This window comes from Paramacrobiotus metropolitanus, unplaced genomic scaffold (genome assembly GCF_019649055.1).
Source record: "Paramacrobiotus metropolitanus isolate TYO unplaced genomic scaffold, Prichtersi_v1.0 Parri_scaffold0000233, whole genome shotgun sequence".
NCBI lineage: Eukaryota > Metazoa > Tardigrada > Eutardigrada > Parachela > Macrobiotidae > Paramacrobiotus > Paramacrobiotus metropolitanus.
The window spans coordinates 1-26258 of record NW_026570453.1 but is presented as its reverse complement, the minus strand read 5'-3'; the positions used below and the strand labels follow the sequence as shown (position 1 = coordinate 26258).

The 26258-nt window shown below is 42.5% G+C and overlaps 4 protein-coding genes across 4 annotated transcripts; all 4 read left to right on the top strand.

Annotated features, from left to right (window-relative positions):
* Window positions 1–6424: 6424 nt before the first annotated feature.
* On the top strand, window positions 6425–14844 carry LOC129601391 (atrial natriuretic peptide receptor 1-like). The gene is made up of 13 exons (XM_055500186.1): window positions 6425–6692; window positions 6774–6815; window positions 7027–7051; window positions 7183–7317; window positions 12308–12477; window positions 12748–12791; window positions 12878–12916; window positions 13244–13330; window positions 13463–13603; window positions 13724–13774; window positions 13940–14116; window positions 14342–14501; window positions 14771–14844. The coding sequence occupies exons 1-13, from the start codon at window positions 6425–6427 to the stop codon at window positions 14842–14844; spliced, it is 1413 nt and encodes a 470-aa protein (XP_055356161.1).
* A 967-nt stretch (window positions 14845–15811) lies between these two features.
* Window positions 15812–19320, top strand: LOC129601390 (atrial natriuretic peptide receptor 3-like). Its single transcript, XM_055500185.1, has 12 exons — window positions 15812–16130; window positions 16216–16257; window positions 16477–16501; window positions 16629–16933; window positions 17171–17214; window positions 17293–17331; window positions 17407–17493; window positions 17652–17792; window positions 17914–17964; window positions 18167–18343; window positions 18595–18754; window positions 19046–19320. The coding sequence occupies exons 1-12, from the start codon at window positions 15812–15814 to the stop codon at window positions 19132–19134; spliced, it is 1479 nt and encodes a 492-aa protein (XP_055356160.1). The 3' UTR covers window positions 19135–19320.
* A 592-nt stretch (window positions 19321–19912) lies between these two features.
* Window positions 19913–23861, top strand: LOC129601389 (atrial natriuretic peptide receptor 3-like). The gene is made up of 13 exons (XM_055500184.1): window positions 19913–19930; window positions 20032–20431; window positions 20945–20986; window positions 21205–21229; window positions 21357–21661; window positions 21898–21941; window positions 22020–22058; window positions 22134–22220; window positions 22379–22519; window positions 22641–22691; window positions 22894–23070; window positions 23322–23481; window positions 23773–23861. The coding sequence occupies exons 1-13, from the start codon at window positions 19913–19915 to the stop codon at window positions 23859–23861; spliced, it is 1578 nt and encodes a 525-aa protein (XP_055356159.1).
* Window positions 23862–25262: 1401 nt separating this feature from the next.
* LOC129601393 (uncharacterized) lies at window positions 25263–26249 on the top strand (the record flags this gene model as incomplete). The annotated part of the gene is made up of 4 exons (XM_055500189.1): window positions 25263–25581; window positions 25667–25708; window positions 25930–25954; window positions 26082–26249. Coding segments are annotated over exons 1-4 (554 nt in total), but the record flags the coding sequence as incomplete, so codon positions are not given.
* Between the last annotated feature and the right edge of the window lie 9 nt (window positions 26250–26258).

Sequence of the window (26258 nt, the reverse complement as noted above, 5' to 3'; positions counted from 1 at the left end):
AACTGTTACGTTCGGAATCGTTAAAGATTTTCCTTTTCAAATCCTATTGGGCAACGATTTTCTTAGTCAGTCACCTTTCCTGGTCAGTTTCGCAAAGAAATTGTTAATTAACCCGAAAACCTGGGAAACTCTTCCAGTCGACTGTGTGCGTCCACCGACGTCTTACACCGTCATTCCAGGATCCATGCCGATTACGGAAGATTCAAGACAAACAAAATGCGCGCAAAACTACACCAATCCCGTTTGTCCTGAGTCCAACGTCTTTAGCACGGATACCATGGAAAGCCAGAGGATCCAGAAGACTGCAGCTTCTCTCTGTGCGCGGCCCCAGGTAATGAGCGTTCCACAGAAACCCTTCGCCGCCTCTCGATAGCGCTAGTGGAACACGTCCGACCCGAACATAAAGAAATCGAATGTTATGATAAGTCCCACTGACTTACTCAAGGAAGCTTCCGAAAATCCAGGAACCGAAGTCCCAATAGACGAATTCGCCAAGCAGTTCAATTTTGGTGACATGAACACTGCTCAGAAAGATGCCATGCAGAAGCTACTCTACAAATACCGCGTTCTGTTCCTTCGAAGACAAAGAAAGTTGGAAGAACGAATAAGATCCAACACAGCATCGACACAGGAACACACCTCCGATACGCGAACAATTACGACGCCACGCCCCATGGCAGCGAGACTTCATTAACAAACAGATAAAAGAATGGCTTGAAGAAGGTATCATTTCTCCATGTAACTCGGATTGGGCATGCAACATAGTCCTTGTGCCGAAGAAACCACAGGACCTCCGTCTCTGTATTGACTACAGACCAGTCAATGACATTACAAAAAAAGGATTCCTATCCTTACCAAGGATAGACGATTGTCTAGATGTCCTCCAAGGAGCAAAATGGTTCACAGGATTGGATCTACTTTCCGGATACATCTAGGTCGCGATGGCTGAAAATTCAAAAGATAAAACTGCCTTCCTAACTCCAGACGGTTTGTACCGTTTCGAGGTCATGCCATTCGGACTCTGTAATGCACCTGCCACGTTTTCCCGTCTCATGGACAGTGTCCTTGGAGACATCAAATTCAAGCACGTAATTGTGTACTTAGATGACGTACAAGTCTACAGTCCCACCTTCGAAGACCACCTCCAACATCTAGAAGAAGTCCTCATTCGTTTTCAAGAAGCTAACTTAATGTTAAAACCATCGAAATGCTTCTTTGGATGCACGACCCTGAACTTCCTTGGACACACCGTTACGCAGGAAGGAATCCGTCCGGACAAGTCAAAGGTCACCGCCATTTCCAAATTTCCAAGACCAACGGATCTCACAACACTACGTTCCTTCCTTGGAGCAGCGAACCATTACCGTAAGTTCATTAAGGATTTTTCCTTAATTGCGAATCCGCTTAATAAACTTACGCAAAAAGATCAACCTTTCGACTGGGGTGAAGATCAACAAATTGCTTTCGAAACACTTAAAAAGCTGTTGACCAATCAACCGTTACTAGTCCACTTTGACCAAAATAAAGAATTAATTCTTGAAACCGACGCGTCAATGCTTGGACTCGGAGCAGTCCTGAACCAAGTGGATGAAAATGGAAACGTCAAGCCACTGGCCTACGCTTCCCGAAGCCTGTCGCCTAGCGAAAAGAACTACTCTGTCACTGAACAAGAGCTTGCAGCAGTAGTCTTCGGAGTGGAGCACTTCCACACGTATTTGGGAAACCCCGGAAAAACGTTCCAGATCATCACCGATCACAACGCCCTTTGTGGGTTAATCAAGAGCAAGAATCCCACCGGCAGGTTAGCAAGATGGGTGTTACGCTTACGTCCTTACAATTTTAAAATTGGCTACCGTCCTGGCAAAGCCAACAACATGGCAGACTGTTTGTCCCGATTTCCGTTTGACGCCGGAAACGTTCCAAAGGAACACCAGTTAAGTGCCCCGCTATTCTTCCTGAAAACGTACAATGTCTCACAAATGCAGCGTGAGGACGACTTCTGCGCAAAAATCATCGCCATTCTTCAAGGCGACACCACTACGAACGATTACCGACTGAAAAGGATTCACTTCTGCATCCGTGGTGACGTCCTCTATCGCATAGTTTCCGCGATAACCAGATAACTTTTCTTATGGTAATTCCCAAAAGCCTCCAGCGAACGATCCTCGAAAACGCTCAAGACAACTCTGGACATTTCGGTATATCCCGCACGTACGAGAAAATCCATCAAAAATACTACTGGCAAAATTGCATACGTGACGTATTCAATTACGTTACTTCCTGTCATTCGTGCCAGATCGCCAAATCTCCAAACTACCGTCCGCCAGGTTACCTTCAACCAATTCCAGTATACGGACCTTCCACACTATCGGTATCGACTACCTTGGCCCGTTCACCCGAAGTTCCAAAGGTAACATGTACCTTGTAGTCGCGATCGACCACCTTACCAAATGGGTAGAAGCTCGACCCGTTAAAAGTCGCTACCGCCTCGAACGCCGCCCATTTTCTCGTTGAACAAGTTTTGTACCGCCACGGCACGCCAAAACGAATTCTTTCAGATAAAGGCAAACATTTCGTCAACTCCCTGATTGACAGTCTACTACGTTATTTTGCCATAGAACACTCTACTACGACCGCCTACCATCCTCAGACTAACGGTCTAACGGAAAGGATGAACCGAACAATTAGCATCGCAATTTCCCACTACGTGTCCGCGAATCACCGCGATTGGGATAAGTATGTACCCGCAATTATATGGTACATCAACACCGTGAAGAATGAGACGACGAAACACTCGCCTTTCGAATTACTTTATGGACGACAACCAGTTTTTCCCATGGACCTCCAACTGCAATACGACGGTCTTGAAGAAGTCCATAGCGTCCAAGAGTACGTACAACAAGTCCATACATGGCTAAAAGCAGCTCAAGAACTCGCCAAACTACGCGTGAATTCCGCTCAAGATAAATCCGCTCCTCGCCACAATGAGAAACGCGAAACCACAACCTTACCCCTGGCGACCTAGTCCTACTACGGACGCCTCCAAAATTACACAACGCAGATCATCAACCAACGACCTCCAAAGAACCCGGAAAACTGACAACAAAACTACTCAAAAAATGGCATGGACCTTGGGAAGTAGTTCGTCAAATTTCTAACGTCAATTACGAAATCCGGAATCGACACGGAAGAAAGAAAACCGACATCGTCCATGTTGAACGCCTACGACCGTTTACTGAACGCGAAGAAACGGATGCAGACAATGAAATCCTCTACGCCAACGACACTGAGATTGGCCCACCGGAAGTCCCTCACGAAATCCTCAACAATGAAGAAACCATAGAACTTGAATCTACCGATCAAGCCAACGCACCAGCACAGGACGACGTACCCGAAGACGATGAACCGCTCACGCCACGTTACAATTTACGACCGCGGATGAAGCTGAGGACAGCTTCGAAATAAAGACGGAGAGTGTTACGATAGTATGAATGATATGCCCTTAAGCAGATCCTTGTTTACAGTGAAAGTTCTTACATCATGCATTTCCCCAAACCGCCTTAAGCGTCAGAAGTGTAGAACGCTAGAAGCGTAATCACATGCATGCATTGTCATTCTCCTGTTTACCGTTTGGTATATAAGTCCACCACTTTCACTGGTGCTAATAACCATTCTACCGCTGAGCAATACATGGAATAAAGGCTTACGCAAACCACCATGTATCATTAGATTTGATTTATTGTAAAACGGCTTAAGTTCATGAATTTTCATTCTATACTTTTTGCGTTGGTGAGGCTGCTTTGGCAGACGCCCTAGCTTAAAGGTGCATGGCAAAGCGTCCAGAACGTCGGATAATACAGTACAGATACCTAGGTAGAAATCATACGGCCCTGCCTGGCAAAGTTGGGACAGCCAACGAAATTCGTTTACTTCTACCAATGAAGTCCACAATTTTTATTTAACTGTTCCGTAATAGTTCTTGGTCTGTGACATCTTTAAAATTATATTTTGATGCAAAGAGCTGAAGTACAGAGAGAGAACAGGAGCTAAAGTTTTAATTTAGTTATTTGTGCAAAAATCGCCATTGCTTACTGAGAAAAATCAAACTCATCCGAGAAACATTTTAAACCTCGAGAAGTTTAATAATTATCAAGTAATAGCGTGGATTTCTTACGGTCGCTTCCTACCTTTTTATCTAAACACTCACTTTCTGTTTCCTTCCTTTTATTTTATCTAGTGCGTTTAGGCGTTCAGCTGCTCTAGGCAACACCATTGAACCATTGAATCACCAATAAAAAGTTATACCAAAATGTGCAAAAGGGGAAACAAAATCTGCTATACATATTTATTTTTTAATTTATTTTAGGTGATCACTCCGTACACACCCTTTCACACCCTTTCACTCCGTACACAACCTTTTGCACTCCCTTTCATTCCGTGCACAACCTTTTTGTGCACTACCATTCACTCGGTGCACTACCAAACTTTCATATATATATTTAAGTATATATATTACACTTAAATACTTTTAATCTATATCCCTACAGAAAAGCAAAACTACAAAAAAAACTATTACTACTTTTTGCAACATCATGGGACTGTTCCGACGAAGACGTCCTGGTGTATGACAGCGTCGACAGATAACTCAAGTGGCAAGCGAAGATTGAATATACAGTGTTACGGGCAGATCTTGCGGAGATTAGGTGAAAAACGTTGCTTTATTCCAAAATCAAAAAACGGTCGAGATTGCGCGTTTTATTTATTCCAGAAATAACTCTGCTGTGAAAAATTAAAAAAAAATTAAGGTTGTACGGAATGAAAGGTAGCGCAAAAGGTTGTGCACGGAATGAAAGGAATTGCAAAAGGTTGTGTGTAAGTAAAAGGGGTGTGAAGAAAGTGTACGGAGTGGTCACCTTTATTTTATGCAACTGTGCCAACTTGTCCCGGCCCCCTTGTATGGGCATAAAATTATTATGCAACCGTTCAGAATGAGGCGCATTCGAGATATTGCATCAGAAAAGCTTTACGCTAAAATTGATGCACTTTTCTTTGCTTTTCAGAGCAACGTGACCAATTCCAAAAGTTAGAAGCCGCTATCCTGGATTTATTTGAAGCGGTGAGAGTTTAACTGACCGGCTCTTACGTTTCCACAATGCATGAATTTTCCCCGAAATGTCTGCTGTTAGCTAAGTTTAACGAGAACTGCAAAAAATTTTCGAAGAGTTTGACGGCTGTTTCTACGTATCCCGTGCAACGCAGTGTACGACTTAACAGGCGCTTTTGAGAATGTCATGATTATGTATAAGCACACTTGACGAGCGGTTTCTGTGGCCTCGATAAACTTTCGCTCGGTCCAGAAATGACTGACAGATGTAGATTTTCCACCAAGCTGCCAATCATAGTTTCACAACAGAACATTTACACTGCACTCTGTCTTTTTGAAAAGAAACTACCAATTATCATTATTTTGAAAAGACTACCAATTATCATTATTATTATCATTTTGAAAAGAAACTACCAATTATCATTATTTTGAAAAGACTACCAATTATCATGATTGTGTCAGTGCGCGATAACATACAGTAGTACGAATCTTGGAAGCGTTAATGCCTGTGTCACAACTATTTAAAGCGAACGGGAAACAGAAAAATAAATAGTCGTTTATTTAGTTAGTAAGTACACAAAAAATATAATCTCACACCGTAAGGCAGAGATGGAGCTGTTTGTCATCATTTTACGATATGCCGAAACAATCGAGAAAAATAACGAATACACTAAAAGCCGTCGTGTACTCGCTAAGACCGCAGTACATTGGCAAAACCCGTTAGATGTCGACTAGTTTTGTTGCGTGCTTGATAGAGCCATCAGATTCTCTATTTTCTTCTTGTTTTGGGTCGCTGCGATCGCAAACCTGCTGGTCGCGAGAAAAAAACGTGAGACAAGATATGCACTCATCGTTCCACTAATAACCAAGAACAATTAGGCAACAATCAAGCATTTAACAAAATTTTGAAGATTATGCGGAAACCGGTTTCGACTATAACACTAGCAGAGATCCTCCAGCCAATTACATATACCAATTTCGCTGTCAAGGGCCGTTAAAAAAAGTCATCAGGAGACTGTCTAGCCTACCAGTAAACCATTTTCACACACAGTTATTAAGCAAAACTTTGTAAAAAGTCGTTCTCTGTTAATTTCCTTTGCGGCGCGTTAGTTTCCCGTTGTCACTGTAAATTCAGTCAGCTAACACACGAAAAGCGGACAGTTATCTACTTTTATCATGAAGTATACTCCAACCATTTAGTAAACTTTAAGGTGGCAATTACGGTATATCATTTCGTCACGTGCACCCGCAATGTATCCATCCATATTTACAGTTTCTTTTCTTCGGTTTCTTTCGGTTTATGCTGTTGTCAGGCCTGCAATGGCATCCACCGTGGACGTTGCGTTATTGCAGTTTTCTCTGTGGGGCGACAAGACCCCAACCAGTCTGAGCTTCGTCGCTCCTGTGATGGCCAAGGCAGAAGAAGATCTGGCGACTTACAAGGATGTTATGAATATAACCAGAGTCGTGATCTATGACCGCAACGTGACAACATGCGACGGGATGGACCAGAAAGCTACATTCTGGGCCACACGCTATTATTACCATAATTTGGTTGGACATCCTGTCCTGGGGATATTTGGCCCCGGTAATACAGGGAAATGCTTACTGCATCAAATGTGATGGATAAATTTCGCTATTAGTTTTTATAGATTATTTCTTGTTATAGGATGCCGAACAGCTGCTTCTTCTGTAGCCTCTTTGGCTAGAGGTAAGTAAGTGCAAGGAGCCGTTGGCAAATAATCGTAGCTAATCGCAAAAAGTGATACTAAAAGTTTGCAGAATAGTTCGTATTTAAAATCGGTACGGTACAACTGGCCCGTTTTTCCGTCACTCATTTATTTATTTACCGGCATACCTAAATATGTATGCACGAAATCTTTACGGTTATGAACGACAAATAATAATTAAATCCTTTGCAGAATGGAATACTCTGATGTTAGCTACGTAAGTACCCGTAGGCTGCAGCAGCAGAATGTTACCGGTAAAAGTTTAGCTTCTTTCGGAACATCTTTAAAAAGCATGTTGTCTTTAGCGTTTTATATGCAGTCACTTTAAACAGCTTTATGTCTTTCCAGCACATTCGAAGATTATGGTTTATCCAACAAGAAGCGTTATCCAACACTAACCAACTTCTCTCCCTATATTCATCAAAATCTGAATGTGTTCCTGTACAGAGTATTAGATCACTTCAGCTACAGCACCGTGGGAATACTATAGTTAGGCTCAAGATTCAATCACGAAGACTTCAACGATCGAAATCTGTGACACACGCTTAAAAAAATCGCACTTTGAACCTTAACAAACAGCAAATAACTGCACGGCAATGATGCATCACATATCTGCATCGAGCGGGCACTTTTGAGGGGTATTACTAAAGTCTGTGACTGTGACTGGGTGGGACTGGGTGGGACTGTGAGTCTATGTGACTGGGACCTTATGTGACTGTGACCGTCTGTGACTGTGCCACACTGGGCCTGGGAATGATTGGGACTGTGACCTTTTGGGAATGGGGCTTGAGGTTGTAGCAATCCGCTAACCAACTGACAGGGCACTTCCGGTCAAATTTTTTAACTGGCTTTTTGTGTTAAAAGGCAGTACTTGCAAGCTTCTTCTGTAAGGCAGTACTTCGTAAGGCACACTTTACTCGTATCTTGCACACTTCCAAGAAAATTAGTAGGAAGTAACATTAATCATAATTTTTTTATCTTCAACAGACCCTCCTTCGCTTTTTTAAATGGTTTGAAGTTCATTTATCTTGCACACTTGGTCAACTAAAAATACAAGCTACACATGTATACAAAGTGTGTATCACGACACATTATTTTAGCCTATTTGGGAGAACTTAGTCGTCGATCACGACGCTACACAGAGTATGCGGTATCCCTCAGCTGTGTTCTTATCTGTCTGCCTACCACTTTAGGGTACAGAGCGGTATTATTCGTAAGCAGCAAACATCAACAAACAAAAGCCTTTCAAATTCCTAGGCTGTCACACGTAGGTTTAATCTGGTCTTGATCCTATCGTTTGCTCTGTGAGATAAGGATTCGAACTATGCAGGCGTCTCAAAGACCGACTGAAGGAAACACTGGAAGCCAGACAGCGCACCTGTTTTCGGCTTCTTTGCTTTGTCTTCGTATATGTGAAATGATTCTATCACACTAACGTTTTTCGGAAAGTAAACCCAATACTCAACCAGCACGCGGCGCAGTCTGCCACCGATTTCAACGCTTCGCTTTTCCTGAACCATTCAATTTAAAAATATCTGCTGTAATTCTAATTTTCTTGGAAGTGTGCAAGATAAAAGTGTGCCTTACGAAGTACTGCCTTACAGAAGAAGCTTGCAAGTACTGCCTTTTAACACAAAAAGCCAGTTAAAAAATTTGACCGGAAGTGCCCTGTCAGTTGGTTAGCGGATTGCTACAACCTCAAGCCCCATTCCCAAAAGGTCACAGTCCCAATCATTCCCAGGCCCAGTGTGGCACAGTCACAGACGGTCACAGTCACATAGGGTCCCAGTCACATAGACTCACAGTCCCACCCAGTCCCACCCAGTCACAGTCACAGACTTTAGTAGTACCCAATTTTGAGAGCGGCAAATCGTGCAGTTAAGAGAAAGCGCAGTTTTGTTTTCAATGATGGCACAGCTTGCATTGGACTTATTACTGCAGAACAACAGTGCAGAAAATTAATTTTAAAAATGTCGCGGCGAGTTAATGAACACCTTCCGGCCATCAAATTACTTGAGCATATTATTTTACGTGACTACTTGGATTACTTTGATGATAGTAGTAGTGAGTCCGGAGACTCTGATAACAGTAGCAGCGATTCCGATAGTGAAGACAGAAGCGATGATGAATTTTCTGATTTAATTTCGCCTTTGATGTTGCGTTTCTACCTGGATAATGTACGGTATGTTGCGAGGTCGTTTGTACCAAAGAACACCGCCTTCTACGACGACCTTCTGTTCAGCCTGGATGAAAGCCGGTTTCGACAGGAGATGCGGATGTCGCGAGCAACGTTTGATGCCGTACTTGGCCGCATCATCGACCATCCAATTTTTAAAGGCAAGTCCAATCACTGCCAAGCACTTGTCGCCAAACAACTCGCAGTAGCCCTGTGCCGGTTCGGTTCATGCGGAAATACCGCTGCTGTCGCAACTGTGGCTCGCAAATTTGGGATATCGGAAGGGACTGTTGACTGGTTTACGAAGCGTGTTATTGTTGCGATTGTATCCTTAGAAAAGGATATGGTACGGTGGCCAAGCACAGCGGAGAAACGGATAATAAAGAAACGAATTAAAGATAAGTGTCATTTTCCCAGCTGCATCGGCTTCGTTGACGGTACCGACATTGCCCTTGCCGCGAAACCTTCCTTAAACGATGAGGTTCAACCGGAAGAAGCGGTACGCTTTATCTGCCATGATCGTATGCGATTATCCAAAGCAAATTATTTATACGTCATGTGGCTTCACCGGCTCTGCTCACGATAGCCGTGTTTACAAGAGCACTGACCTGTACCGGAACCCGCGCAAATATTTCAGAAAGGATTAGTACATTTTGGCGGATAGCGCTTACGCAATCAGCACAACAGTTTTGCCGCCATACCGGAAATCGGAAAAGCGCAAAAGTTTGGCTAACCGGCGCTTCAACAAGCAGCATTCAAAGACTAGAGTACGTGTAGAGCACTGTATCGGCATGTTAAAAAATCGTTTTCAGTGTTTGAAAGGACTAAGAAATGTAATTACTTGTCAAAATGACCACGCTCGTGCTGTTCTATGGTTCCGCGCCTGTGTAGTATTGCATAATTTTTGTATCGAAATGAGCGATCCATACGATATGCAGTGGGGGCAGCTGCCACACGAAGCATCGAACGAACCGGGAAACCAAGCACCAGATTCAATTCCAGAAACAGAAGAAGGGCCGCAGAAAAGGGAAGGAATGAAAAACGCGGTTTTCACTAGTATGGCAGAATAAAATAATTTTGTATGCAGGTGTAATTTCTAACCGCGATGCAGTGCTGATGGAAATAAAAAAGTGGAAAATAATTAATCAGTTGTTCGGCATTTAATTAAAACAGCACATTTATTCTTACAAATCCAAACCAGTTTCTCTTGACCTTAGTCGAAATTCCATACGTCTGTTTTCTGCCTCAATTAACCGGATCTTTCGTTCTTCCGCTTCTCCTTCCAGTTGTTTTTCCTGCAGCTCCAACCTTTTTCGTTCAAGTGCAGATTTTTCCATGGCGCGCATGTTTGTGGATTCCATTTTTTTCTCCAACCGAGACGATCGGCCCTTATCCAAATGCATAAGCGTTTCCGAAAACGACATCGTAGCTTTCGCAGATGGTGGTTTCTTCAACGTTTTCTTTTGCGTCCCTTAATTTCTTTTATATGACGGGCAGAAATTTCTCCGTCGGAATCTGAACTTGCGTCGCCCTCCAGACGCTTGTCGGCATGGCTGCGGTGATCTTCATCTGGGCTTGCAGTCTGTTTGGTCGCAGTACTACTGCTGGACGATGGCTGTGCCGGCGGCATTTGTGGATCCGCGTCGGCGCTATCATCGATGTCAGCATCTGTCCCATCTGCTCCAGGGTACATAATTTCTTGCGCGCTCGCAGCTTCCACGCCTGTCTCTTTTACATACGGCGGCTGAAACGATGCGCGAAGGCTGAAGACCGGGTCGAGATCGTAAAAATAAGGGAACATCTTGATTAGAACATCTGCAATTATACATGCTATTGCAAATGGTGCGCATATGAATGTATGATTTAATTTTGCATGTACGTATTCATTTAAATTCTTTATTCTTTACATGTTCTGCATGCATACTGTGTATTATTTACATAACTATACAGTATACTGTATACCTGAAGTACTACGCCTTCCTGCATGTACTATAGTATGTACTATCATGCTATGTACAATAATAAAATGTTTAATCCGCAGTGTCAACGACCATTAATGAACACTGCAATAGTTAACAGCACTAACAACACATTTGGTGCCATCAACAAAAAACGTTAAAAAGTTAATAAAAAACAATTTTTTTAAAATTTAAATTTCATTCATTTTGCTTCATTTCCCAGTTTCATGGTTAGTTTAAACTGTCTGCTATAGCAGAAACAAATTTTAAAGTGATGACATTGTAAAGTTGTTAAAAAGATGAAAAGTGTGTTGCAACAATAAGTCAGACAATAATAAGCACGAATTCAGGAGAAACTTTCATTTTTTAAATTTTAAACCTTTTTAAAATAAGTTCTTTGCGTTTGTTTATTTACCTTTAATTTTGTTCGACTGCAGCCTTCCTGCGCGATCCAGGTCTGGCTCGATGCCTGCGCCGGTGTTGTTTAACCAGTCGTTTGCCGCTTTGTATCTTTGCTCGAACCATTATCTTTAGCTTGAGTTTTTGGCCATCGATCCGCTCCTTCTTACAGGCCGTAGAAATATGTAAGGAGATGGCATGTGCTACAGCTATCTTGGTTTCTCCGCCGGTCTTCTTTGTCGCATTCTCCGGGCCAGCAGCCTGTCCAGCTGATTTCCATCTTTCATAGTTGGTCAAATCAGTAAGCCAGTCCACCAATGCTCTCTCCTCCTCCCTTGACCATCTCTCATAAGCGCGCACACCGGCATCATCTGATCGAGCGGCAGGATTATCTGGCAGCGCCGGTGAAGCGGAGACTTGGAGAGCAGACTGGGCAGAAGTGAGAAGCGGAGCTGGGATGATGCGTGGGGTTTGTGCGGCAGTCGCTCTGCCCTTCTTGCGAGCTGGTTGCGATACTGTTGCTGGTTTAGGAGGCATGGCAGTAATTAGATAATTGTAAGCAGCAATTTTTGGCAGTAGTAAAGAATCCAGTGAGAGTGAGTGAGAGTATTAATGATCGTAATTAATTTCTATAAGAAAGTAAGTACACCAGAATACAGTTTACGTAGACTGCGTTTCACTTCTAGTTTGGTGCGTGCTTTTGTTGTCTGAGAAAATTATCAACTTTGGCGCCTTTGACGCTCGAATATGCTACTCTCGAGTAGCTTTTTCTAGAGCAACATTTATGAATATTTGGGGCGTGGATACAAACGTGCAAAAGACACATCATCGCAATATGGACCAGTTATGAGCGCTTATCTTATCTCGTGCGTTACTCAGCTTTTGCAGAATTCTCACAATTGCTAGGATTTCCTAAATTTCCGGTCTATTTTGAACCGGACTTATGTGATGATGCCAATGATAATTTGGGTTTATATGTGTCAACGTGTACAGGCGTATTCGATACTCTTCGTCTGCAGTATAACGCCAGCGCCAGCCGGTTCTACGTAAATGCTACAGACGAGCAAAATGTCAAGTTTTATTTGGAAGAGATAAAAGCGATTACTCGAGGTGCGTGAAAAAATGTGTGTCTGGCGGTTAGCCCGTGCTTTTCGTCTTAATATTATTATTCACCTATAATACGACAATTACGTATGTTCACTTATATCAACAAATTATTAACGGTTAGTGCCCCTGGGCTTCCAAATTTTCATTCGTGGAAATCCACGAGGGTTGTTCTGCTCCTTTCCTAATAAAGAATGCGGTTTTTACCTATTCTTCTTTTGACTGGGATACGAAATTTTCCCTTCTTCCTTAACGGTAAACAAGAATGTTTTGCAGTTGTCATCATCATTGCCCATGGCGACCGGATTCGTCCGATCATGGTAAACCGTGTAACCTTGGTGCCGGTATCGTCTACACGAGTGTGAATTATTACACATACCATAAAGATTTTGTGGTGTATTTTCAGCTGGCAGCGTTTGATAAGAAGATGACGGAGGGCGATTATGTGAGTTGCAGCCCTGCTCACTCAGCCAAGCTGGGGCAGTTAGCAAAATAAATTAGGATTAGTTCTGCAACGCGTTTCGTCCTTGCATATCTGAAGTACTAACTTTTCATTACAAATCCAGCAGCATCTAAGCCGGGAGTCCTTTATTGCGTCCAGAAGAATTCAGCAGCTACTGCCTGTGAAGACCTTTTTTAGCGAACAATTCTTTGTGTGTTTTTTGTATATTTTATAGTGTAATTTCTGCCTTTATGTAAAACGGGTTTAAACAAACTTAAAAGAGTAGTGTTCGTGGTGAGCTCAAAAGTTTGAGTTTTCGTTTAATTGCAGGTCTATTTCGCATTTGAACCTTATCCAAGCAAAAAATTTTTCGGTAGTATTCCTTCGGATACTGGAGACAGCGATAAGCGTGATGCGGTAAGAACGATTTCCAAAACCAGATCAATAAAGTTGTGGATTTCCCATATTGTTCTTGTTCTTTAACCTCTCTGTTAAAAAGTCTTGCTGTATTCAAGCTTGTTTCGTTTTTCGTTTTGGTTTGCTTGCCAGGATGTCCGTACCGCATTTCGTTCACTCTTCGTATTATCTCTACGCAAACCGTATGCCACGCCTGAGTACCGCAATGTTAGAGACGAAATAAAGCGACGGTCGCAAAGCAGCTTCGACTACACGTATGCCACTGGAGAGGAAGTAAGTGTAACCAAATCCAATAAAACCCAGCGCTCGTACCCTTTAATACATTGTTAATCAAAACGAATTTAAGCGAACACTTGGTAACACCGTAACCCCTTCTGTTTTATTTTATGGAAGGTCAACCAATTTGCCATGGCGTACTATTACGCCCTCGCCATTTACGCCAAGGTAATGATCAGTAAACTGCTCTAGCCAGTCGGTTAACAGTCCAGGGTTCAATTCGTGTAGTGGAGTTTGACTGCAACAGTTACGACACAGAACAAAATTGCTGATTTTTGTGGGCTACTATGTTGTACATTTTCGTCTGAATTGAACTTATGACTTCTACTCTAGGTGGTAAACCACACTATCGCGGCTGGAGGAAATCCTCATGATGCGTATTCAATGAGCAAACTGATGTGGAACCGCACGTACACCATTTTAGGCCAAGACATTACCATTAGCGCTAACGGCGATCGCGAGACGGACTGGACACTGAACCAGTTAGATGCCGAAACCGGCATGTTTTTGGTAAATTAATCAGTGTTCTAATAACAGAACCATTACTTAAGCTGCATATTCACCACTGAACTTGATTAAATTATGCAGAAAACTGAGGTAACGCATCGGGTGACTGTATTTTTCTATCGCTTTCATCATTACTATGCATAATAATTGACAAATTTTACGAATTACTACTTCTACGTTTGCGAACTGCTAACCTCAGATTGCTATTTGTCTTCGATCTGCTTCTAGCCAGTTATGGAATATTCTGCCAAGCGCAAAATCGTGGAACCCTCTCGTGACCCAGTGGATAACAGCACCCGCCAAATTGTGTGGTACAACCGTGATAGCCCGCCTCCTAATGAACCAAAATGTGGCTATCGTGGAATTAAACCAGAATGCGATGCTATAAGTACGTGCATCAATAAACTGAGAAAACTGTAACTGGATTTTGCCCGCAGTTTAGCTTGAACGTTTTGAGTATGTGAATCTTCATTCTATACACTGCTGCATTTCACAAACAGAAAACTCCTGAATCTTTGGAAGACACCTTATGTAGCGCATGGCAGCATGAAAGCTGGTGTTGAGAACGTTGGCGCGCGTAACCGCTAAAATACGGGCAGCTTCAGAGTATTGCGTTTTTCAATCTGCACTGCAAACTAAATTTTGTTTTGATTGCAGAACCACCTAATCAATACCCGCAGCTGGCAGCCGCTGTCTTAAACCTGTTTGAAGTGGTGAAAGGAATGCTCTAAGACAGCTTATCTGCCCGGCTCCATGGTTTATTGATTTACAAGTCTGGCAGATCTTTTAGCCACTGCTTTGTTATGCTCGTTCCTGCAATAAAAATTAATTAGTACGATGTTGTACGCAATGCCTAACCGACGTCATGTTCCTCGGATTTATTCGAACCAGTCAATCCACGGCCATCGACTGCACAGAAAAAATTTCAGTGATTACAATTATCAATGTGTTACCGGTTTTTACCACGACAAGTAAACTGCGCATACAATAATATTATTATAAAAAAACCACCAAACCACATAAAAACTATATCCACAATTGCGCGATATTAGGCTACGAATCTTAGAACCCGATGAATGGCGATGATGACAACTCGCATTTATCACTAGTTTATGTTATGTTGAACCAATGTATAAATGAAACAATTAAAACATTCTTGTTTAGGGGATATAAATCATGCAGAAACGCGATGGTAAACCCGTTTAAATGCCGACGAATTACGAATTAATTTGCTTGGTTTACTTACTATAGCGCCATCGAATTCTCCACTTTCTTCTTGTTCCGGTTTGTTGCGACAGCAAACCATTTGGAATTACTGGAGAAAAAAGTGAGGCCATACACTCACCGTCTTTATAATCAGCAATCATGCAGTATTTAACAATTAACAGAATGTTTAGAATTATGCTAAAACCGCTTATGGCGAAAATAATACCAGCAAAGAACCTCCAGCTAGATGTATACATCAAGTTTACCGACAAAGACTGCTTATAAGGATTTTCATGGAAGTGCCGAACCTATCATGAAAAATTACGTTCAGTTCTGAAGCGCAACACTGAGCTGCGCGTCAGTTTCCCGTTGCTTATACAAAAGCAACCATTACACAAACCAGTATCGACAATCAAACTTTCGGCAGTTTTATCGTAACTGGTGTTGAAACTTTAGAACCCGGTTATCAGTCAGTCGTGTAACTGCGTCCCAATGCATCCTCCTTTCGCACTCTTTTCGGCTTTTGCTGTAATCCGCTGCGTAACGACATCCCCCGTGGACGTTGCATTGGTGCAGCTTTTTCTATGGGGCGACAAGACACCAACCAGTCTGAGCTTTGCTGGTCCCGTGATCGCTAAGGCGCAGGAAGATATGGCACCTTACAAGGATACTTTGAATATAACCAGAGTTCTCATCTATGACCGTAACGTGACGACATGCGTTGGGATGGATCAAAAAGCAGCATTCTGGATTACGCGCTATTTTTACCATGAGGCGGATGGTAATCCGGTCATGGGGGTATTCAGCCCAGGTAATAAACGGAACAAAATATGACAGTTATTGAAGTTGACAAATACATGTCCCTGCTAATGTTTGTAAATTGCTGTTTGTTATAGAATGTCCAGCAGCAGCATCCTCCATAGCTGCACTGGCGAGAAGTAAGCTACGCATCAACGGCACATAATGTTATAATTTTTGCGGAAAAAAAACACAGACAATACAGATAGGTCTGCAGTAATGCACTAACAATACGGCAACTGCTGCTCCACTCTTGCGATTGATTTTCCTTTTTATTAGACATAAATATGATTTAATATGTACGCATGAAGAGCGAAACGAATACCGTTATCATTAACCAACAAACGTGTGCTTTGCAGCGTGGAACAAACAGATGCTAGTCACGTAAGTACTTGTAATAGCTCAAAGTAACCGGTAAATCCTTATTTTCGGGATATTATGGTAACTGCATTATGCTCAAATAAGTGTTTAATTATCTGCATTCACCTTAAACTGCCTTATGTCTTTTCAGCAAATGGGGAGATTTTGGTTTCTCCAACAAGAAGCGCTATCCCACATTGACCATGTTCTCGCCCTATATTGATTACAGCCTGGATATGTTCTTGGGCAGATTATTGGCACACTTCAACTACAGCAACGTGGTGATAATGTGTGATGATGAACAAGACAATTTAGGACTGTATGTGCCCACGTGTACATCCGTATTCGACACGCTGCGTTTGAAGTATAATGTCAGCGCCAGCCGGTTCTATGTGAATGCCACGTACGAGTACAATGTCAGGCATTATTTGGACAAGATAAAAGCTTTGACTCGAGGTAAGTGACAATAGTCTGTCAGCACATGCTTTTCTGCTTCATTTACAACCAGGCTAATACAATCATTAATTTTTGTGACTGGACAGACGTAATACCTGCATCACTGCATGTAACGTACGACCGGCAGCAGTTCCTTGTGCTGTTTATGCTAACTTTCCAATTCAGCTAGCTTACCACGAGTGTGGTTGTTGTAGTGTTTTTTATAATTCGTGATGGCGGAAGAGCCTGTCTTTGCAGTTATCATCATCATTGCCCATGGCGACCGGATTCGTCCAATCATGGTAATCCAATCCGCGGACATCGCCTGCAACAGCGTGACTGATTACTGATATCTTAAATGTTTCGCTGTGTATTTTCAGTTAGCAGCGTTTGATAAGAAGATGACGGAGGGCGATTATGTGAGCGATTAGAGTACTAATATACCGAATCTGTTTATACTGTGCAAACTACTAATCATTCGTTTTGGTTTGCAGGTTTATTTCACACTTGAACTTTATCTACGCAGTAAATTTTACGGCAGCGTTACCTGGAATACTGGAGACCGAGATAAACGCGATGCGGTAAGAACCAGCTGCAACTAACAATCAGATCAGTGCCCACTGCTAGTTTTTGGATTTCTAGCTTATTTTGCATTCTTCCCTTGCATAATACTGTGCAAGTACTGCTGTGCTGAACCGCAGAAAGCTCGTTTCATTTTGCTTTTTTGTGTCCTTCTCAGGATGCCCGTACCGCCTTTCGCTCCCTCTTCGTATTATCTCCGCGCAATCCGGATGCCACACCCGAATACCGCAAAGTTACGGATGAAATAAAACAGCGCTCTAGAAGTACATCCGGCTATACATATGCCGCCGGGGAGAAAGTAAGCTGAATTAAGTCTGATTAAACACCACCGATCATACGCTATTAAAAAAATATTCAGTCTAACGCAGCACTAATATTAAAGAAAATCTTGTAAACATTTCTGCTTCATTGTATGAAAGGTCAACCCATTTGCCATGGCATACTATTACGCCCTCGCCATTTACGCCCAGGTAACGGTCAACTGTTTAACAACCAGACGATTTCGACAAGCCGGGGTTGCTTCGCAACTTTCTTCGAATCAAGAAGCGTGGTAGAGTTTGACTGCCTCAGTTACAAGTATAACAGCGCGCCAAAATGGTAATCGTAGTTGTTCGCCTCTCAAAATGTCACTTTTGCCTAAATTCAGTTTGTGACTTCTACTGTACTGGGTAGGTGTTGAATGAAACTATAGCCAGTGGACGGGATCCCAACGACGGGTACCTGCTTAGCATGCTGATGTGGAACCGAACATACACCATTTTAGGTCAAGATATCAGCATCAGCCCTAATGGCGATCGCGAGACGGACTGGACAATGAACCAGATGAATGCCGAAACCGGAATGTTTTTGGTACTTTAATCAGTGCGCTAGAACCATTTCTTGAACTATATTCGCCACTGATCCTGATTAGGAGATGCGAAGTTAGAACGTCACGCTGAAGACTAAAATAATGTCGAATCAGTGGAATGCGGCTTACTTTACCGCGGTACTCTTTTCTCGCTTTACTCTGCTATTCTGCTGCTGTACTCTGTGGATTAAACCGACTTTACAAACTGCTGTTTTGTTTACGAACGGCTGTTATCATTTCTATATGTCTCTAGCCTGTAATGGACTACTCCGCTAAGCGCAATATCGTGACACCTTCTCGTGACCCAGCGGATGACGGCACTCGTCAGATTGTTTGGTACAACCGTAATAGCCCGCCTCCTAATGAACCAAAATGCGGCTATCGTGGAATTAAACCAGAGTGCGATGCTATAAGTATGTGCGCCTCGAAACGGGAAAAGCTATAACTGGATTTCATGTGATTTGCGTATTTTGTTTTTGCCGCTGTTTAATTTATACTTCTACGGCTGGAGTTAATGAATCTGATTCCATACGCTGCTGCATTTAACAGACAAAAACTGTTCAATTTAGAAGGACGCCCTAGCACACGCCGATGTAGCCGTGTACAGATACATAACTGCTAAAAATTCGGGAAAAATCGAATAACGTCACTTACAACACTGGCCATTAATTCAATTTATCGTTACTATTTGTTTTGATTTTCAGAGCAAGGTGCAAGCAAGCAAGGGAACCACTATCAGCAGCTTGCAGCCGCTGTCGTAAACTTATTCCAAGCGGTGAAAGGAATGCTCTGAGCATAATTTTATTTGCCGGCTTCATTATCCTGACTTGCAAGAGATACATCGAAGCTTTTGTTCCGCTTTTATCATAACGATTTTGATATTGGTCGTTGACACACTTTAACGGTAAGGAGCTGGTAAAAAGTCACTGTCAGCTACATTTTTGAACGTTTTGGTAGTATTATTACGCAAAACACTGCAGGTGATGTTAAGGATTATTAAGATCGCTTCGGGGCTATTGTTTATTACTGCTGCTAATGATTCTCTGCAAAATGAACAAGAGATTTCCGTATTAAGTCTTGGACCACAGCTTAAGTGTATGACAAGACAAGCATAAACCGACACGCGGTTAATAAATTTAATATTTAAGCAGTAAAACCGTGCGAACTTCGAACGAAGAACCAGTTGTTTGTGCAGTGTACTATGTACGCTTAAACGAGTTACCTGTTTTTTTTTTCTCATGCATTGTATGTTTATTCATGCATGCGTTAAGGAATGAAAGGATGCTACAAGTCCTGTCGTATACACCGCCGTCGTCCATGTCCATATATCAGTAGAATGTAAGTACAGTAATTGTCGTTAGCTCACTTAAAGTACGGATTGGTGCGCTTTTGTCGGTTGATGTTTAGTGTTATGTAACAACCGGTTAATTAGACCGGCTGCCAGTCGAAACACCATAAACTTTTGCGTTTAACAGAACTGCCAACAAAGTCAAACAAGTCAAGGTGGTGAACATGTCAATAACCACAAAACTTGACATTCGACAAAGATCATCATTGACAAAACTCCAGTAATGCCTCTGTGCCTTAGAGTAGGTTTTAACTGTCCACCTTTGTGTACCAAACTCAACCAGCATTTATTACCAAATTCAATGCATAACGGCTAAATTTGACGATTTGAAAATCTTACCAGGTAGAAATCCCAATATTACTTGATTCTGGTTGTCAGTGTGACATTATTACTCATGGATCCCAGCCCTCGTCCAGTGGGCCTTCAAAGGACTTCATTCCTTTCCTATCTGCTTTCACTGCACTTAGCTGTGTACCGGCATCTACCTTGGATGTGTCGTTGGTACAGGTTTACCTGTGGGGAGATCAAACTCCAACCAGTCTGACCCTGGCTGGTCCCGCATTCACCAAAGCCGTGGAAGATTTGGCTCCGTACAAGACACTAATGAATATAACCAGAATCCTGTTGTTTACACGCAATGTAACCACCTGCGACATGATGGACAAGGAAGCAGCATTGTGGGCTACGAAATATCACGATAAGATCGCTACCGGCAACCCTGTTATGGGAATCTTTGGACCCGGTAACTTAATTCAGGACCACAAATTTCTGATGTAACTTTTTGTGTATTTTTTATCGTAACTGGTGTTGAAACTTTAGAACCCGGTTATCAGTCAGTCGTGTAACTGCGTCCCAATGCATCCTCCTTTCGCACTCTTTTCGGCTTTTGCTGTAATCCGCTGCGTAACGACATCCCCGTGGACGTTGCATTGGTGCAGCTTTTCTATGGGGCGACAAGACACCAACCAGTCTGAGCTTTGCTGGTCCCGTGATCGCTAAGGCGCAGGAAGATATGGCACCTACAAGGATACTTTGAATATAACCAGAGTTCTCATCTATGACCGTAACGTGACGACATGCGTTGGGATGGATCAAAAAGCAGCATTCTGGATTACGCGCTATTTTTACCATGAGGCGGATGGTAATCCGGTCATGGGGTATTCAGCCCAGGTAATAAACGGAACAAAATATGACAGTTATTGAAGTTGACAAATACATGTCCCTGCTAATGTTTGTAAATTGCTGTTTGTTATAGAATGTCCAGCAGCAGCATCCTCCATAGCTGCACTGGCGAGAAGTAAGCTACGCATCAACGGCACATAATGTTATAATTTTTGCGGAAAAAAACACAGACAATACAGATAGGTCTGCAGTAATGCACTAACAATACGGCAACTGCTGCTCCACTCTTGCGATTGATTTTCCTTTTTATTAGACATAAATATGATTTAATATGTACGCATGAAGAGCGAAACGAATACCGTTATCATTAACCAACAAACGTGTGCTTTGCAGCGTGGAACAAACAGATGCTAGTCACGTAAGTACTTGTAATAGCTCAAAGTAACCGGTAAATCCTTATTTTCGGGATATTATGGTAACTGCATTATGCTCAAATAAGTGTTTAATTATCTGCATTCACCTTAAACTGCCTTATGTCTTTTCAGCAAATGGGGAGATTTTGGTTTCTCCAACAAGAAGCGCTATCCCACATTGACCATGTTCTCGCCCTATATTGATTACAGCCTGGATATGTTCTTGGGCAGATTATTGGCACACTTCAACTACAGCAACGTGGTGATAATGTGTGATGATGAACAAGACAATTTAGGACTGTATGTGCCCACGTGTACATCCGTATTCGACACGCTGCGTTTGAAGTATAATGTCAGCGCCAGCCGGTTCTATGTGAATGCCACGTACGAGTACAATGTCAGGCATTATTTGGACAAGATAAAAGCTTTGACTCGAGGTAAGTGACAATAGTCTGTCAGCACATGCTTTTCTGCTTCATTTACAACCAGGCTAATACAATCATTAATTTTGTGACTGGACAGACGTAATACCTGCATCACTGCATGTAACGTACGACCGGCAGCAGTTCCTTGTGCTGTTTATGCTAACTTTCCAATTCAGCTAGCTTACCACGAGTGTGGTTGTTGTAGTGTTTTTTATAATTCGTGATGGCGGAAGAGCCTGTCTTTGCAGTTATCATCATCATTGCCCATGGCGACCGGATTCGTCCAATCATGGTAATCCAATCCGCGGACATCGCCTGCAACAGCGTGACTGATTACTGATATCTTAAATGTTTCGCTGTGTATTTTCAGTTAGCAGCGTTTGATAAGAAGATGACGGAGGGCGATTATGTGAGCGATTAGAGTACTAATATACCGAATCTGTTTATACTGTGCAAACTACTAATCATTCGTTTTGGTTTGCAGGTTTATTTCACACTTGAACTTTATCTACGCAGTAAATTTTACGGCAGCGTTACCTGGAATACTGGAGACCGAGATAAACGCGATGCGGTAAGAACCAGCTGCAACTAACAATCAGATCAGTGCCCACTGCTAGTTTTTGGATTTCTAGCTTATTTTGCATTCTTCCCTTGCATAATACTGTGCAAGTACTGCTGTGCTGAACCGCAGAAAGCTCGTTTCATTTTGCTTTTTTGTGTCCTTCTCAGGATGCCCGTACCGCCTTTCGCTCCCTCTTCGTATTATCTCCGCGCAATCCGGATGCCACACCCGAATACCGCAAAGTTACGGATGAAATAAAACAGCGCTCTAGAAGTACATCCGGCTATACATATGCCGCCGGGGAGAAAGTAAGCTGAATTAAGTCTGATTAAACACCACCGATCATACGCTATTAAAAAAATATTCAGTCTAACGCAGCACTAATATTAAAGAAAATCTTGTAAACATTTCTGCTTCATTGTATGAAAGGTCAACCCATTTGCCATGGCATACTATTACGCCCTCGCCATTTACGCCCAGGTAACGGTCAACTGTTTAACAACCAGACGATTTCGACAAGCCGGGGTTGCTTCGCAACTTTCTTCGAATCAAGAAGCGTGGTAGAGTTTGACTGCCTCAGTTACAAGTATAACAGCGCGCCAAAATGGTAATCGTAGTTGTTCGCCTCTCAAAATGTCACTTTTGCCTAAATTCAGTTTGTGACTTCTACTGTACTGGGTAGGTGTTGAATGAAACTATAGCCAGTGGACGGGATCCCAACGACGGGTACCTGCTTAGCAAGCTGATGTGGAACCGAACATACACCATTTTAGGTCAAGATATCAGCATCAGCCCTAATGGCGATCGCGAGACGGACTGGTCAATGAACCAGATGAATGCCGAAACCGGAATGTTTTTGGTACTTTAATCAGTGCGCTAGAACCATTTCTTGAACTATATTCGCCACTGATCCTGATTAGGAGATGCGAAGTTAGAACGTCACGCTGAAGACTAAAATAATGTCGAATCAGTGGAATGCGGCTTACTTTACCGCGGTACTCTTTTCTCGCTTTACTCTGCTATTCTGCTGCTGTACTCTGTGGATTAAACCGACTTTACAAACTGCTGTTTTGTTTACGAACGGCTGTTATCATTTCTATATGTCTCTAGCCTGTAATGGACTACTCCGCTAAGCGCAATATCGTGACACCTTCTCGTGACCCAGCGGATGACGGCACTCGTCAGATTGTTTGGTACAACCGTAATAGCCCGCCTCCTAATGAACCAAAATGCGGCTATCGTGGAATTAAACCAGAGTGCGATGCTATAAGTATGTGCGCCTCGAAACGGGAAAAGCTATAACTGGATTTCATGTGATTTGCGTATTTTGTTTTTGCCGCTGTTTAATTTATACTTCTACGGCTGGAGTTAATGAATCTGATTCCATACGCTGCTGCATTTAACAGACAAAAACTGTTCAATTTAGAAGGACGCCCTAGCACACGCCGATGTAGCCGTGTACAGATACATAACTGCTAAAAATTCGGGAAAAATCGAATAACGTCACTTACAACACTGGCCATTAATTCAATTTATCGTTACTATTTGTTTTGATTTTCAGAGCAAGGTGCAAGCAAGCAAGGGAACCACTATCAGCAGCTTGCAGCCGCTGTCGTAAACTTATTCCAAGCGGTGAAAGGAATGCCCTGAGCATAATTTTATTTGCCGGCTTCATTATCCTGACTTGCAAGAGATACATCGAAGCTTTTGTTCCGCTTTTATCATAACGATTTTGATATTGGTCGTTGACACACTTTAACGGTAAGGAGCTGGTAAAAAGTCACTGTCAGCTACATTTTTGAACGTTTTGGTAGTATTATTACGCAAAACACTGCACGTAATGTTAAGGATTATTAAGATCGCTTCGGGGCTATTGTTTATTACTGCTGCTATTGATTCTCTGCAAAATGAACAAGGGATTCCCGTATTAAGTCTTGGACCACAGCTTAAGTGTATGACAAGACCAAGCATAAACCGACACGCGGTTAATAAATTTAATATTTAAGCAGTAAAACCGTGCGAACTTCGAACGAAGAACCAGTTGTTTGTGCAGTGTACTATGTACGCTTAAACGAGTTACCTGTTTTTTTTTTCTCATGCATTGTATGTTTATTCATGCATGCGTTAAGGAATGAAAGGATGCTACAAGTCCTGTCGTATACACCGCCGTCGTCCATGTCCATATATCAGTAGAATGTAATTGTCGTTAGCTCACTTAAAGTACGGATTGGTGCGCTTTTGTCGGTTGATGTTTAGTGTTATGTAACAACCGGTTAATTAGACCGGCTGCCAGTCGAAACACCATAAACTTTGCGTTTAACAGAACTGCCAACAAAGTCAAACAAGTCAAGGTGGTGAACATGTCAATAACCACAAAACTTGACATTCGACAAAGATCATCATTGACAAAACTCCAGTAATGCCTCTGTGCCTTAGAGTAGGTTTTAACTGTCCACCTTTGTGTACCAAACTCAACCAGCATTTATTACCAAATTCAATGCATAACGGCTAAATTTGACGATTTGAAAATCTTACCAGGTAGAAATCCCAATATTACTTGATTCTGGTTGTCAGTGTGACATTATTACTCATGGATCCCAGCCCTCGTCCAGTGGGCCTTCAAAGGACTTCATTCCTTTTCCTATCTGCTTTCACTGCACTTAGCTGTGTACCGGCATCTACCTTGGATGTGTCGTTGGTACAGGTTTACCTGTGGGAGATCAAACTCCAACCAGTCTGACCCTGGCTGGTCCTGCATTCACCAAAGCCGTGGAAGATTTGGCTCCGTACAAGACACTAATGAATATAACCAGAATCCTGTTGTTTACACGCAATGTAACCACCTGCGACATGATGGACAAGGAAGCAGCATTGTGGGCTACGAAATATCACGATAAGATCGCTACCGGCAACCCTGTTATGGGAATCTTTGGACCCGGTAACTTAATTCAGGACCACAAATTTCTGATGTAACTTTTTGTGTATTTTTTATCGTAACTGGTGTTGAAACTTTAGAACCCGGTTATCAGTCAGTCGTGTAACTGCGTCCCAATGCATCCTCCTTTCGCACTCTTTTCGGCTTTTGCTGTAATCCGCTGCGTAACGACATCCCCCGTGGACGTTGCATTGGTGCAGCTTTTTCTATGGGGCGACAAGACACCAACCAGTCTGAGCTTTGCTGGTCCCGTGATCGCTAAGGCGCAGGAAGATATGGCACCTTACAAGGATACTTTGAATATAACCAGAGTTCTCATCTATGACCGTAACGTGACGACATGCGTTGGGATGGATCAAAAAGCAGCATTCTGGATTACGCGCTATTTTTACCATGAGGCGGATGGTAATCCGGTCATGGGGGTATTCAGCCCAGGTAATAAACGGAACAAAATATGACAGTTATTGAAGTTGACAAATACATGTCCCTGCTAATGTTTGTAAATTGCTGTTTGTTATAGAATGTCCAGCAGCAGCATCCTCCATAGCTGCACTGGCGAGAAGTAAGCTACGCATCAACGGCACATAATGTTATAATTTTTGCGGAAAAAAAAACACAGACAATACAGATAGGTCTGCAGTAATGCACTAACAATACGGCAACTGCTGCTCCACTCTTGCGATTGATTTTCCTTTTTTATTAGACATAAATATGATTTAATATGTACGCATGAAGAGCGAAACGAATACCGTTATCATTAACCAACAAACGTGTGCTTTGCAGCGTGGAACAAACAGATGCTAGTCACGTAAGTACTTGTAATAGCTCAAAGTAACCGGTAAATCCTTATTTTCGGGATATTATGGTAACTGCATTATGCTCAAATAAGTGTTTAATTATCTGCATTCACCTTAAACTGCCTTATGTCTTTTCAGCAAATGGGGAGATTTTGGTTTCTCCAACAAGAAGCGCTATCCCACATTGACCATGTTCTCGCCCTATATTGATTACAGCCTGGATATGTTCTTGGGCAGATTATTGGCACACTTCAACTACAGCAACGTGGTGATAATGTGTGATGATGAACAAGACAATTTAGGACTGTATGTGCC

What these genes read in the sequence shown, in the direction of transcription:
- LOC129601391 (XM_055500186.1), top strand. Translation starts at nt 6,425, where the DNA reads ATGGCATCCACCGTGGACGTTGCGTTATTGCAGTTTTCTCTGTGGGGC. An exon ending in TGTAGCCTCTTTGGCTAGAG is followed by an intron (nt 6,816 to 7,026) that starts GTAAGTAAGTGC and finishes AATCCTTTGCAG; the next exon opens with AATGGAATACTCTGATGTTA. An exon ending in ACCAGAATGCGATGCTATAA is followed by an intron (nt 14,502 to 14,770) that starts GTACGTGCATCA and finishes TTTTGATTGCAG; the next exon opens with AACCACCTAATCAATACCCG.
- LOC129601390 (XM_055500185.1), top strand. Translation starts at nt 15,812, where the DNA reads ATGCATCCTCCTTTCGCACTCTTTTCGGCTTTTGCTGTAATCCGCTGC. An exon ending in ACCGGATTCGTCCAATCATG is followed by an intron (nt 17,215 to 17,292) that starts GTAATCCAATCC and finishes GTGTATTTTCAG; the next exon opens with TTAGCAGCGTTTGATAAGAA. An exon ending in CATATGCCGCCGGGGAGAAA is followed by an intron (nt 17,793 to 17,913) that starts GTAAGCTGAATT and finishes ATTGTATGAAAG; the next exon opens with GTCAACCCATTTGCCATGGC.
- LOC129601389 (XM_055500184.1), top strand. An exon ending in GATAAAAGCTTTGACTCGAG is followed by an intron (nt 21,662 to 21,897) that starts GTAAGTGACAAT and finishes CTGTCTTTGCAG; the next exon opens with TTATCATCATCATTGCCCAT. An exon ending in ACCGGATTCGTCCAATCATG is followed by an intron (nt 21,942 to 22,019) that starts GTAATCCAATCC and finishes GTGTATTTTCAG; the next exon opens with TTAGCAGCGTTTGATAAGAA.